Source organism: Cyrtonyx montezumae, unplaced genomic scaffold, assembly GCF_038088225.1.
Source record: "Cyrtonyx montezumae isolate F1298 unplaced genomic scaffold, pur_monq_1.0 scaffold_51, whole genome shotgun sequence".
Lineage (NCBI taxonomy): Eukaryota > Metazoa > Chordata > Aves > Galliformes > Odontophoridae > Cyrtonyx > Cyrtonyx montezumae.
This window is the reverse complement of record NW_027072058.1, coordinates 1,243,788-1,257,778: the sequence shown is the minus strand read 5'-3', so window position 1 is coordinate 1,257,778 and position 13,991 is coordinate 1,243,788. Positions and strand designations below refer to the sequence as shown.

Here is a 13,991-nt window from a genome sequence, read left to right as displayed (position 1 = left end):
TTAATAAATGCTTTGAAAAATGGCTAATTAAATGCAACAGCATTTTAGAGTGCAATGGAAAAGCACAAAACATGTAAGCTCAAGCGATAACACTTCTTCTGATATAACTTATCTACAGCATACTGCTCACATCTGCAAGAGTGCTTAGAAATACTATTAACATCTTGTGCACCAGAAATCAAGAGAGCCTTTCTGTGCCAGAGGAGCGATTCTCTCCTGGGGAAAAAAGCAAATTCCTCATTGTTTAGGCCATTTAATATCCAGAAAAGCTAGAAGATTCTTATAGTAACACATCCTGGGAGATGTGAGTGATGAGGGCAAATCTTTGCACTGATCCTGTCACATTGTCGGGCCCTGTGCTCCCAGGCCAGATGTCCTCTCTGTTCCATTGGATTCCCATCCACCATCTCCCATTCTTGTCTGGCAAAGGGAAAATGCCTTCTCATCCTGCCCTGCTCCAGACAACAGTCAGGAGCTCTCCATCTGCTTCAGCAGGCTAACAGATTTTTTCTAAATGTCACAAAATGGGGGGGGGAGGTTGGTTGGTGTTGATCCCGGTTGCATCCTCGTTGGTACAAACAAGAATTCCTACCACTAACACTGCTGAAGTTACCAAGCCAGACAGATCCTGCTGTGGTGTCTGTATTCGACTCCAAAAGGCCCTACAACTTCCCTTGCTTGCTGCCCTGCATCAACATTGCATTGGTGGGGGCTGTTGGACTGTGGGCTGGGAGTTAAAATATGTTTTCAGAAAAAGCTGTGTATCTTCAGCTTTGAAGGAGCAACCTTGCCTGGGTTTGGAACTGCGAGTTTTCTGAGTGTAAACTGGATGTGAGCTGGTGACATTTTCTGGTGGAAAGGGAAATGTGAAGGAAAAGAATAAAAAACGGTAACGCACAAGTTAAATGAACCAGTCAACTGCGAACAATGGAAAAGCTGAAAAATGGATATGGGGGAAAGCATTTTGCGGTGTAGTTATTTCTTGCTGCAGTTCTTTATAACGTCCCAGATGGGAGATTCATGACCCTGGGAAGCAGTCTGAATGCTCCGGGCTTTGGCCTGCGGCAGCCCATGACTCACTCGCCTGCCAGGTTTGGCAGTAAGCTGAGAAACAAGCAAGATAGCAGAATGTCTTGTGGAAACAGCAAAACAAGAGATGAATTAACTGCTGGAAGAGTGAAAAAACAAACCTCTGTGCACAAAGGGAGGGCCCTCAATGCAGAGAGCAAGCACTCATGCCACTGGGGACTCCAGAGGAGCCGGCCTCCCAGGCAGCTAGCTCCATTCGTTTGCAGGCAAAACAAATCCAGGATGCTTCAGTCTTAAATGGGGAGGTAGGCGGAAACAGAAGATTTGAGCTTCTACCCACCAGCAGAGAGATGGTTTTTCAGGGGCTGAAGGAAGGAAGAAGATTTGTGGATCTACACTGCCATCTAATGGCAACGAAGAGCTTAAAGCTCTCAGTACTGCCCAGAAACGGTCTGCAATGGCAGTGACCGAAGATGGCATGGTACACAGAGATTATTATCCTTTTGTGCTAAGGCAAATCCTTCTCCTTCCTCGGTGAAGGCAATTCAGCTACCCCAGAAAGGTACCAAAGCCTTGGGATCGAGGCTGCTGATTCTTCCCCTTCTGGCACCCACTCCAGTCCGTGTGTAAGGAACATGGACATAGGGCGGGATTTCTTCCCTCTGGCATACACTGCACATGGACAGGCTTCCCACACAGGTGCACACTGCTCAGTGAATCCTCCCATCTTATTTGAAGCATTTCGCTTAGCATCTCAGGTGTGCTGTGTTCCTTGTAGAAAAATACAGATAACTAGGATTAGATAAGCAGAGAGGCATGTTCTTGGATCTCGGCTCAGGCAGGACAGATCTGTCCTGGTGGTCACACCTAGCCCAGTAATGGATATGCAACGAGAAAGCATCAGAAAGATGGTGTTAGAGATTGATCCTGCCGTATCCTTCATGCTGAGACAGCCCTGCAGGGAAATCCTGCCCAAACAATCCTGCTGAAAGAAGAGGAATAAACAAGGGATCTCAACCTATTGAACGCTCTCCTGATCAATACAATAAAAAGAATGGTTCTGAGGTTTTTTTCCTTTCTCGGTTGCTCACACAGGTTAAGGAATGCCAGAGGCTCAGGGACCAGAGAGGGTTTTTCAGGTGTTTCTCTCCAGTTGGTGAAGCAGGGAGGGAAAGGAGGCGATGCTCCCACCCGAAGGACTGCCCAGGGTGACTTGTGCCTCCATACTCCTTCCTAAAAGTGGCTCTGAGTCACACTCCATCTGATTAGCCGCAGCAGGGGAAGGAGCTGGGGAAGGAGCTGGGGAAGGAGCTGGGGAAGGAGCTGGGGAAGGTGCGCAGCGGCGCTCTGGGAGCTGTAGTTTCTGGGAGCTGTAGTTCCCGCGCGCCGCCATCTTGGCGCCGCCATGTTGCGCCCTCGTGAGGCGGTCGCGCGGAGCGTTTATTGGGGGCCGGAGAACTGCGGCCCCACAGAGATCCGCGGTGTGCGGGGTTTGTTCGCGGCTGCTCCGCATCGGGCCTCTCCTGAAGGCCCTTCTGCGCTTCGTTGGTTTTGTAATGTGGATTTATTTCACAGGAATCCAAAGCGATCCCCCATGCACAGCCTTTGTGTTGTGCCATAGGACTGTGCTATAGGGCCATGGGGCACAGTGAGGGCATTCAGCACCTCTTTCAAGGATATGCTCATATGTCAACACTTCTGCCTTGTCAGAAGCTTAAAAATGGAAACGGTGCTCTGTTTAAGAAAACAGGGCCCAAATAAGGAGATGATGGAGCGGCGTGAGCCTGCTCAGCCCATCCCTCACAAAGGCTGCGTGTGACAGCGGCCCACGCTGCGCTCTGCCCAGGGCTGCACAGCTCCCACTGCCCCGAGCTCAGCTCCACCGAGCACAACCTCATCTGAGCCCAAAAGACAAAGCTTTACCCCTCAGAACCCCTCCAGCTTTGTGACAAACCCAACCCGTCCCGTAGCAAAAATGGAAGCCATCAAGAAGAAGATGCAGATGTTGAAGCTGGACAAGGAGAATGCGATCGATAGAGCGGAGCAGGCTGAGACGGATAAGAAGGCAGCTGAGGACAAATGCAAGCAGGCAAGTGGAAACAGGCACAGGTTGTGGGAGCAGGCACAGGTTGTGCGTGTGCTGCAGAAATGATGCGCTGAAGTACTGTGCTGAACTCTGATGCAGAAAACAAAATTCCAACTTGAGTTTCCCATTAATCTGTTTTGAATCTTTTGCCTTTTTGTGATGTTAAAGTCGCACAGCCGGTGCTAGTTATTAATTAATCTTCTGTCTTTGCAAAACCAGCACTAGCTACAGATTTCTAAGACTATTTTGTCTCAGTTTTCTTAAGTCATACGTAATTGCTTTAATTTTCTTCTGCTTGTGAATCTATTAAAAAGACGTTATAAGCTTAAAGCTGCGGATCGAACACCTGTGGCAGCAGTGCTAACACTGCCTCACTGCAGCTGAGCCCCTCCTCCATGTGCCCATGGAGCTGTGCTGACTGTGGCACTGCAGTGCCCTGGAGGTGCGTGCACTGAAACAGCACTGTGTCAGCAACAGTAGAAATGTCTTCATGTGAAAGCCCTGCTTTTAACTGAATTTCACTGATTAGCCTTTGCATATTGTATTGCTTTTCAGCGTTCTTTATTCTGGGTCCCTTCCTCAGATCTGAGCTGTGATACTCTCAGTGGTCTTTAAATGTTTTGTGGACCACATTCCAACTTGTTACAGAACTCACGAAGAACTGCCCATGTCTTCGTATATTCTCTAAACGTGTTTCTTTCTGCTACCTCTTTCAGATCACCATGCGCATTACTGCTTGGCCAGGTGTTTCTTTTGTGCCATTTGAGATCTGTGGGCGATAAAATCAAACGTTTAATTGGCCGTCCATGTAGGTAAAGCACCACAAAAAGTTTCCAGAAGGGTCCACTGCTGCCGCTCCCTCCTGCAGCGCAGCTCACACAGTGCTCATCGCTTCTGTTTCGGCACTGTCATCTGCTCCGAGCTCCACACAGCAAACAAAATTCAAAAGGAGTCAGGAAGGCTTTGGCCTTCTCTTCTGAACTGCCCCCAGGTTTTCAGCACATTTTTTAACACAGGCACACACACTGCAGTGGGGGTTTGAATGTCACACACAGGAAGAGCGCTTCCTTCCTCCCTGCTGCTGTCCCAGGGCAGCACGATCCGTTCTGTTACTGCAGAGGGAGTGCAGCCAGCACTGCTGCTGGAGCATCCTCAGCACCGCTCTGAAACGCACACCGCCTCACTCTGGGTGAGAGCAGACTCAAATGGTTAAAGCAGTTTCCTCTGCAGACTGAAGTGCGCTGAGAGGGGGGAGCCGGTGGGTCTGCAGGCACACCCTTATCAGCAGCAGCTCCTGATAGCGCAGATTCCTCGGGGAGCGCGGGGCAGTGAGGCAGGAAGCGCTCTCCCAGCAGTTATAAATAGTCACAGCCCAGCGCTGCTAAGGGTGCACGTGGTGCACAGGAGGGCCCAGGGGCACAGCGTGGGCCGACGCTCAGAGCTGCAGCGATGGGCGCTGGCAGTGCTGTGCAGCTCCATCCCACGGCAGCGCATCGTGTCCGGTGCACGGAGCCCTGAGAGGCACAGAACCGCAGCAGGGACTCTCAGATCTGTAGCACAGCACGAGGTAACGCCACCACAGTGAGCACGAGGACGAGGTCCTAAAGCACTGTGAAATGCACTGTGGGAATGAGCAGAGTGTGTTCTCATTTCTGTGAGAAACTGCACAGATTTCTGTGTTTGAGAACAGGTTTTAGCTGTGATACTGAGGTAATGTGCCCCAATTCATTTTGTTCCCTTGAAAGGTGGAGGACGAGCTGGTGGCTCTGCAGAAGAAGCTGAAGGGAACCGAAGATGAGCTGGACAAATACTCGGAGGCTCTGAAGGACGCCCAGGAGAAGCTGGAGCAGGCTGAGAAGAAGGCCACGGACGTACGTACCCGCGGCCGCTGCGCTGAGCGCGGTGCCGCTGCGCGACTCTGAGCGTTGTTCGTTGCAGTGCTGCGGTCAGGGGATGGGGAAAGCGGTGCTGCGTTCCAGGTACGTCCGCCCGCACCCCGCGCTGCTGCCGGGACACCGCACCGCACCGCACCGCACCGCACCGCGCCGAGCGGGGAAACGCGGCGGAGGGAGGGACGGGGGGGAGGGGCTCTTCAGCAGCCGCCAAACACTCTCCGTACGCGAACACCGCGCCGATCTTTCCGGGCCCCGCTTGGCGCACGGCTCCGCATGGCACGGGGCCGCCCCGCCCGCTCCGGAGCTGCCGGGCTCGGTTCCGCTCGTCCCGGACGTGGCACGGAGCGCCGGGGGTCCCGGGGCGCGGCCGTCCTCTGACGTCACGGTCCCGCCTCCCGGCGCGTGACGTCATCGCCCCATTGAAAGGCGCGGGGCCGCGCGCCGCCACGTGCAGCATCGCCGCCGCGTCCGCCGCGCCCATGGCCGCGCCGAGCTCCCTGGAGGCGGTGAAGAGGAAGATCCAGTGCCTGCAGCAGCAGGCGGACGAGGCGGAGGAGCGCGCCCAGGTCCTGCAGCGGGAGCTGGACCTGGAACGGGACCTGCGGGAGAAAGTGAGACCGCCGCCCGCCCGCTTCTCTCGGTCGCTCTCTCCGCGCTGCCCCTCCTTTCCTTCCTGCCTCTGCCTCTCTCTCTGCTGCGCTCCGCTCCGGGCTCGGGCTGCGGGAGGGGCCGCTCTCGTAGAGAAAAGGCGCTGCGTGACAGCGTGCGGGGAGGTCCGCACCGCCGGCTCAGGCGCAGCTGGGAAACTCCGAACTGCCGGAAAATAACTTTTCCCTCCCGGTTCTCCCAGAGAAATGGGAGCGCTCCAGCAGTGCGCCGCTCTCCCGGGGCGGGACAGCTGCTTTCACTTACATCTGTGCGCGGTCGGCGTGCCCGGCATCCTGCTCCCAGCGACTCACACCAAACCGCAAAGGGGCGCGGGTGGGAGCGGGAGCCGAGGGCGGAGCGGGGAGCGGCGCAGCGCTGCGGAACTGACGCCGGAGCGCTCCGAGAGCGATGCGTGAAGCCCGCAAGTTCAGCACGGAGAAAAACGAAGGCCGGGCGGCTCGGGACCGGAGTCCCCCGTCAGCTTCCAGCCAGGCCGGCTGCTGGGCTCCTCCCCGCGTCCTCCCGCGGGGAATCCACTTCTTTGGGCTGAGGAGCGGTTAGTAACTGAGGGTCAGGAGCTGCTGAGCATCGAGAGTCTGCAAAGCCTCAGTGAGGAGCACTCCCGCAAACCCATTGCCCTTAGCAGTGCTTCCTGAGAGCTGTCACACTCAGGTTCAGGTCCCTACACACTGATGAGTTGGGCAAAGCTGGCAGTTGTTAAGGTATGGCTTTTCCCCTTCACGTACCAAGTGATCAGAGGAGCCGTATCTTAATGAGCAGTGTATGTATGAACGCTGATTTGTTCCCATTACGACCTGCAGACATCTCTCCCTTTGTTACCCATCTCTTGGAACGAGCAGTTGACTGCTGCTTGTCTTTGTGAGCAACGTGGTCAGACCCCACTAAGAACTGTTGGCACAATTCCTTAAGTGCCACAGGAAGTGATGGAAAAAGGAAGCAGACTTAATTTCAGGATATAGTTAAATCTGCCCCCATTTCTGTCGCAAAGAGCACTGCCCTGTGCTGTGCCCCCAGCCCAGGTGGACGCGCTCCCGGTGCAGGGACAGCATCATCACAGTTTGCAACAACTCATCACATTTGTTTAACTCTGACTCCCACAGATACATCTGTCCCTTGGTGATCAGTGTGCAGTCCTTTGTTGTATGGCAGGAACCAGCACCAACAAAAAGGAGGGGGAAGCACGCACTGTGTACCTTGACATTCCTGAGATGCCATCGCTTAAATCAACAAAAAGTGGAGGGAGAGGGGAAAGGCTTTGAGAGCCGCCGTGCTGCAGGAGGGGAGCAGGGGGTGGCTGCGGGGCCTCAGCTGCTCTGCTCTGTCCGCAGGCGGAAGGCGAAGTGGCCGCGCTCAACAGACGCATCCAACTCGTGGAGGAGGAGCTGGACCGCGCCCAGGAGCGGCTGGCCACGGCCCTGCAGAAGCTGGAGGAGGCTGAGAAGGCAGCGGACGAGAGCGAGAGGTGGATTCCCTTTCTTTCTCTCTTTACTTCTTTGTTCTTTCAGTGACTAAAGAAAAAAAGTGAAATGTGCACAGAATATTCCAGCATCTGCAGTGCTAATGTTCTGTAGTCAGAGACCCAACCTGAGGTGCCCTTTTTCTCCTCTTTCCTTTTTTGAAACCCGTTGAAATGAGTAATTCCATCAGCTCCATAGTTGGTCATAATGGGGCCTCTTTTGGTTACAAATACCGAGTTCCACTTTTAGGGCTTTTGATAGAAAATTGCTAAAACGTTTCTGCATTCAGCATACTTGCTTTGGCTTCTGCAGAGGAATGAAAGTTATTGAGAACAGAGCAATGAAAGATGAGGAAAAGATGGAAATCCAGGAAATGCAGCTGAAGGAGGCCAAGCACATTGCTGAAGAGGCCGACCGCAAATACGAAGAGGTACGGGAATGTCTGAGTGAGGAACCCGGGACGGTGTGTGGGAGAACAGGAACGACTCTGCTGTTATTTAGTGTAATCATGCTGTGTGGTTTTCATGGTGTGATGGTGCAGCTTCAGAATGCTCTAAAAAAGGAGCAGCTGTAATTGTGACTTTTGCAGCGTCGTAAGTATTCAGTTCTATAGTAACTGCAAAGTCTGATTTACTCTGGGGATCAGTGCTCACGTTTGTGCACGGGGTATGGAGGGAGGCGTGCTGGAGATGAGCGTGGCGTGGGGTGATGCTGCTGCGTTGCTTTCAGGTTGCACGCAAGCTGGTGATCTTGGAGGGTGAGCTGGAAAGAGCTGAAGAGCGCGCCGAGGTGTCCGAAGTGTGAGTAGCTTTACACACCTGTGAGTTTCAAATGAAGGTTAAAACATCTGAGAAAATCAACTCATAGGGAAGCACGGGGTGTGCTTGGAAGGGGCTCTGTGCCCTATGCACCCAACTTCTCGCTTTCAGACTTCACTGTTTTTTACCTTATTTGTAACTTCTTGAAAGGAAAGTTAAACCACAACAGAGTATTGACTTCTTTTGTTGTTTTTTTTTGCCTGCAGTAAATGCAGTGACCTTGAAGAGGAGCTGAAGAATGTCACTAATAACCTGAAGTCCTTGGAAGCTCAGTCTGAAAAGGTCTGTTCTTTCAGTAACCTGCAGGACGGGGGCAGAGTCATGGAAATGCACTGGAAATGCAAAGAAATGGAGGCATTGCCTGCATTCCTGTCCCAAGAGCCCATGGGTAGTGCTGCACCGCTTCTCTCACACATTCAGCTGTTTGGACCTGGGCACCAGCAGGTTCAAAGTGATGGTACATGAGTCAGAGTTTGGGGTGTCCCAGAGAAAAGTGTGCAGAGTGTATGCAGCCATTGTAAACAGATCATATTTCCATGAACATCAATTGCTGCCACAGCTGCCCTTCAGGAGTGTGTATTGTTTCCACAGTACTCAGAAAAGGAGGACAAGTATGAAGAAGAAATCAAGATTCTCTCTGACAAGCTTAAAGAAGTAAGTGTCTCCCTCCCCAGGCTGTATTTTGGGGGTGTTTTTTAACAGCACTCAATTATTCCATTTAATATTCTTAGGCTGAAACTCGTGCTGAGTTTGCTGAGAGAACAGTTGCCAAACTGGAAAAGTCCATTGATGATCTGGAAGGTATGGAATTACACATTCCTTTAAAAATGTTCATTTTCAAGTCAGAAAACAGAACTCTGGGAACAAGGATTATGTCCTTCTGGAAAGGGCAGGCACAGCTGGCAGCCCAGGGCTGCTGCCTCATGGCTGGGGGAGCTGGTGGCTCTGGAAGAGCTTCTCTTTAAAACCTTGAGAACCATAACCTCATTTTGGCCAACTCACAAACTCCCATTTCAGTCAGTAACAAAACCACAACGCTGTTAACTGAGATTTAAAGTAAGAAGTGCAGTTAAGTGTCTGACACAGCAGTGTGCGTTTCTACCTTCGTACCAGTACTCAGTCACAGATGTTTCCTTCTGTTTCCCTCTGCCTGTGCTCGTGCCCTCTGCTGTCTGCCTTTCCCTCCGGGCTCTCTGCACCTCTCGCTGACTGCGCCTCCTCCCGGTAGATGAGCTGTACGCTCAGAAGCTGAAGTACAAAGCTATCAGCGAGGAGCTCGACCATGCTCTCAATGACATGACCTCTTTGTAGCTGCAGCTGCTGGGCTGCTCTGTTTGCTGCATCGCTTAAGCTCTGCTTGCCTGCAATAGCTGCTGCTTCTGTGCAACCCTAAAAGCGATCCTTCAGTCTCCTCTGTAAGAACTGTGCTCAATAAAAACAAGATACCTCTACCTTTCAGCTTTTGGGCTTTCTTTCCTTATAACCCACTGAAAATACGGCAGTAACGGTGCTGTGAGTAGACAGAGCTCAGCGTGCGGGGCCCTGTGCCCCAGCGACTGCACAGAGCTGTGGTGTTCCCCTTGAGGCTCACGGTACGTGACCATGATTTTAAATCGAAGAGCAAAGCGGTCCCACCGCGGCTGTTTGAAGTCGTTTCTTCTCCCCTCTCATTAGACAAGCTCGCTCAAGCCAAGGAGGAGAACGTGGGGCTGCACCAGACGCTGGACCAGACGCTAAACGAACTGAACTGTATATGACTGGAAAACGTCATCGGCCGCCGCTGCCGCTCTCGGTGCGTCCCCCGGCGGAGCAGAGCTCGGGTCGGGGCGGCTCCGCGCTCCCGAGGGCGTCCCCTCCCCTCCCCTCCCCCCCCCGCGGCCGCGCGCATTAAACGGTTTCTCGCAGTTCCGGTGCTCTCTGTCCTCGCGCCGCCCCGCGCGTGACGTCACGAACCGACGCGCCACGTGACGCGTTCCGCGCGCCCCGGCCCCTCCCTCCCGCCTCGACTCGCGCCTTCCGCCCGCGGCGGGAAGCGACGCCGCGCCGGGCACGCGCAGGGGGCGCGCGGCCAATCACGTGGTCGCCGACGCCGCGGGCGAAGTCCAATGGAGCGCCGTTTCGGGGCTCCGCCCTCTGCGACGCGGCGCTCGGCTCGGCCAATCAGAGCGCGGCGGGCGGTGATGGGCGGCGGGCGCGGCCCGTGAGGCGGCGCGGGGGGCGGGCGGTGCCGCGGGGGCGGCGCCCGGGAACATGGCGAAGACGTACGATTACCTGTTCAAGCTGCTGCTCATCGGAGACTCGGGCGTGGGGAAGACGTGCGCGCTCTTCCGCTTCTCCGAGGATGCGTTCAACGCCACCTTCATCTCCACCATCGGTGCGCGGGGCCGGGCCGGGCGGGGCCGCAGTGCCCGCGGGCTCTGGCGGTGCTGCGGGCCGGGCCGTGCGGGGCGGTCGGGGAACGCGCGGCGGGGTTGGCCGCTCCGCTCCGCTCCGTTCGGGCCGGGGCCGCTCCCGCGGAGCTGCGGTTGCGCTCTGTGCCGCGTTCCCGCGCGGGTGGGGGGGGTCCGCTCCTCGTGAGAAGGCGTCAGATTCGGACCGGGGGATCCCGCGGGAGAACCGTTGCTTTGGTTCTCTGTAGCGGTGAAGAGGAATCCGGTTTCTCGTTCCAGGGATCGACTTCAAGATCCGAACCATAGAGCTCGACGGCAAGCGGATCAAGCTGCAGATCTGGTACGGCCCCGCGGCGCTCAGTGCGGTTGCGCCCTTCGTTCGTTGCGTGGAACTCCGCGGTTAACGCGGTTCCTCTGTTGCAGGGACACCGCGGGGCAGGAGCGGTTCCGCACCATCACCACGGCGTACTACCGGGGAGCGATGGTAGGAGCGGGCGTGCGGCTCCGGCGTGCGGGACGCGGTGCTCCGGGCGGGGCCGTGCGGCTGCGGGGCAGCCCGGGCCACACTGTGACACAGCCACGCGTGGCACGGCCGCTCTGCAGTCCCGGGCGCTGCTGAGCGGGCGTTTGTTTGTCAGTCCTAAAGCTGCTCCTGTCTGCTCCAAACGGGGCTGTAACTGCTGCCTGTGCTGTCAGCTGAGCCCGGCTGTGTGTCTCCTTACTCCTCAGGGCATCATGCTGGTGTACGACATCACCAACGAAAAGTCTTTTGAAAACATTCGGAACTGGGTCAGGAACATCGAAGAGGTAATTCCTCTGTTGGCTTCGTCATAACGGTGCTGTTCCTCCCTCCAGAAGCAGTTGGAAGTTAAATACTTCAGAAGCGTTTCTTATAAATTCATGTTCTGAAGAACAAGTAGAAAGTAAGCTAAATGGGAATCAGGAGTAGCTGCTGGAGTGCCTCGGTCAGCAGTAACGTGCTGCGGGTGTGTACACGAGGATGCTTGTGGTTTTGTAGATGTTGGGGCAGCAGAAGATGAGGTGCTCCTGGCACAGGTGAACCCAGAGCTGGCGTGACATGCAGGGCACTCACGGAGGGTCAGTGTCTGCAGGGAGATGCTTTGGAGCTCATAAACCTACAGAGAATGCTCAGCTCTGGCATCTCTGTCCTTAGTTCTTGGCCTTCAGTTCACTGCCCCATCCTTTGGCAGCGTTTATTATGAGGACATAAGCACAAGTCCTTTCTTTCCTCTGTTTCTGTCTCAGCACGCCTCTCCCGACGTTGAAAAAATGATCCTTGGGAACAAATGTGATGCAAATGACAAAAGACAAGTTTCCAGAGAGCAGGGCGAGAAGGTAAGTGGTGCAGGCTGTGCCCACGTGCCAGGATGAGCCCAGAACGGAGGAGGCACTGCTGCTCACACACTGTGCCTTTAAAGCACATCAAGTGCCTTCAGTGGCACTTCTGAGTGCAGCTATTGAACACTTCCTGAGCTGTAGCTGCAAAGTATTTCCCCGTTGCAACAAACGATGATTCTGTGTTCAGAGTGGTGCTGGGTGAGCTGGTTGGGATGTGTTAGGTGCAGAGTAACTTGCCGTGCCTTCTTAGCTGAAGGAGGAAAACCATTCAGGAATGGCCCTTTCTGTGGGACAGCGGTAGACAGGAATGCTTCCTCTGGCATCACGTCAGTTGAAGTAGAGAATGTCCTTCTGTGTACCACAGCCGTTATAAAACTCACAAAGCATCCGTTAAGAAAAATGGATATACTGAAAGATGAAGGAGCAGATGTGCAGAGTATGAAACAGAAGAACCAAGTCCTGTGTGACCCCCTCAGCAGTGCAGTTCAGTTCGTGCTTTGTGGAGGAGGTCCTGCACTGTCTGTGAGGCCGTGGCTATTCCTGCAGTCACCAACTAACATGAAACCTGTTTTGTTCAGCTTGCAGCAAGTTTTGGAATTAAATTCATGGAGACCAGTGCGAAGGCGAATATAAACATAGAGAATGTAAGTACTGCAACCTTTCTCCTACGTTTGTTGTCTCATTGTGTGTGCAGACAACGAACAGTTGCCCATCCTGACAGTACAGAACTCAGCTGCTGACACTTCAGATGGGCTGTTGAAGTCAGGAAGGCTGATTATTATTAAACAGAACTGTTAAGAGCGTGTTTGATTAACAGAGAACCTCCAACTGCTTTCCTTACTCCAGGCATTTTTCACTCTCGCCAGAGATATCAAAGCAAAAATGGACAAGAAGTTGGTAAGTGACTTCTGCTTCAGCTAAGCTGCATTCAAACAGAGGAAAAAAGTTAAGAGCTGTGAGCAGGTAGTGCCACACGGCGGATGGCCGCGCGCTCCCAAACCCAACGCGCTGAAGGTCGCAGGAGTTTGCTTTTAGATTCAGAGAGCTGTGCTCTGCCCGAGGCTCAGCAGTTGTCTGCATTTCAGGAGTTAGCTGCAGTGGTTGCTGTTCTCTGAACGATGTTCTGCTCCGTGTTTCTTAGAAAGCCACGTGAGTGGTAGAGGAGAGCAGAGCTGTGCAGCGCCGTTTCTGGCTCCTGCAGTCTGGAAAAGTGAATTGTCTGAGTTTTGAGTACGGGAGGCATGCTTCGTGCTTTGTTAGCTTCACTTCATGAAGATCACGTCTGCTGTCACCAACAACCTGCAGTTCAGCACAGACTGAACGTGTCCTGTAATGTTTCAAGTCTCTGCTGTCTTTGGCTTTATGGGAAGAAGCGCGGGCTCTGTGCTCGATGCTCAGAGCCACAGCAGCTCCTGCTCTGCTTAGAGATGTTCTTTGTATGATTATAGGTTCAACAAAGCGTGTAGATGAAGCATAGGCAGTAGAAGTTGTTAAGTGCAAGTAAGTAACTTAAATTCTTTGCATCTTCAGGAGGGCAATAGCCCACAGGGCAGCAACCAGGGAGTCAAAATCACACCAGACCAGCAAAAGAAAAGCAGCTTTTTCCGATGTGTTCTTCTGTGAGGGACACAGCCTTAACCTGAGCGTCCGCTCAGCCCAACTGGACTGTGCCTGTTCTGAGTGAGACTGCTCTGTCTGTGGACTCGAGCGTTTTCCGCATACTTTGTCACTCTGTGACCATCTGAATAAGAAATTGTCTATTTTAGTAATCGTCTGACTCTTCAATTTTGGAGATAAAACAAGTTTATTTTTGTCAGATTGCCACTGGGCAGGCATTCATATTGTATAGCAGAGGGAGTACAGATCAAAGGTGAGCTGTAATAGCACCTCTGCTAACAGGCTCCAATCTGTTTGTATCTGCAACGTATCCAAATTAGAAAGATTAAGTTATAATCAAAATAAGACACTGAAATGCCAATATTAATAAAGCACAGGTACATGTACGTGATACATGTGCATATCTGAGTCTGGATGCATACAGAACAGTTGCATCAAAACAGCGAATGAAGGCACTTATGTAGGCAGCACAGGCTACGCCCCCTCAGGAGGAATAAGGGAGCTCTCTACATCTGCACGTTTTTGCTTCTGCAGAGGTGGTTCCTTGACCTGCCTGGCATTACTCAGTTGTGTTATTCCAGACAATCCTCGAGTGCAGCTGGAGCTTAAAACGAAATTCAAAGGAATCTATTTTTTTAGAAAAAGGAAGTGTGCTGTGAGTGATGGTTCTG

The 13,991-nt window shown here is 53.3% G+C and overlaps 2 protein-coding genes across 5 annotated transcripts; both read left to right on the top strand.

Moving 5' to 3' along the window:
- The first annotated feature begins 2,866 nt into the window (after positions 1-2,866).
- On the top strand, positions 2,867-9,711 carry TPM4 (tropomyosin 4). 4 transcript variants are annotated; one of them, XM_065748647.1, is made up of 9 exons: positions 2,867-3,118; positions 4,861-4,986; positions 7,008-7,141; positions 7,449-7,566; positions 7,866-7,936; positions 8,161-8,236; positions 8,546-8,608; positions 8,686-8,755; positions 9,183-9,265. In XM_065748647.1, exons 1-9 carry the CDS (start codon positions 3,005-3,007, stop codon positions 9,263-9,265), a joined length of 855 nt encoding a protein of 284 aa, XP_065604719.1. In that variant the 5' UTR covers positions 2,867-3,004. The 4 variants fall into 4 exon arrangements, with proteins under 4 accessions (XP_065604719.1, XP_065604718.1, XP_065604721.1 ...); XM_065748646.1 differs by lacking the exon at positions 9,183-9,265 and adding an exon at positions 9,629-9,711 and having other exon boundaries at positions 2,868-3,118; XM_065748649.1 differs by lacking the exons at positions 2,867-3,118; positions 4,861-4,986 and adding an exon at positions 5,446-5,621.
- A 459-nt stretch (positions 9,712-10,170) lies between these two features.
- On the top strand, positions 10,171-13,713 carry RAB8A (RAB8A, member RAS oncogene family). The gene is made up of 8 exons (XM_065748650.1): positions 10,171-10,328; positions 10,624-10,684; positions 10,768-10,828; positions 11,074-11,151; positions 11,611-11,700; positions 12,282-12,347; positions 12,550-12,600; positions 13,234-13,713. The coding sequence occupies exons 1-8, from the start codon at positions 10,205-10,207 to the stop codon at positions 13,324-13,326; spliced, it is 624 nt and encodes a 207-aa protein (XP_065604722.1). The 5' UTR covers positions 10,171-10,204; the 3' UTR covers positions 13,327-13,713.
- Positions 13,714-13,991: the final 278 nt, after the last annotated feature.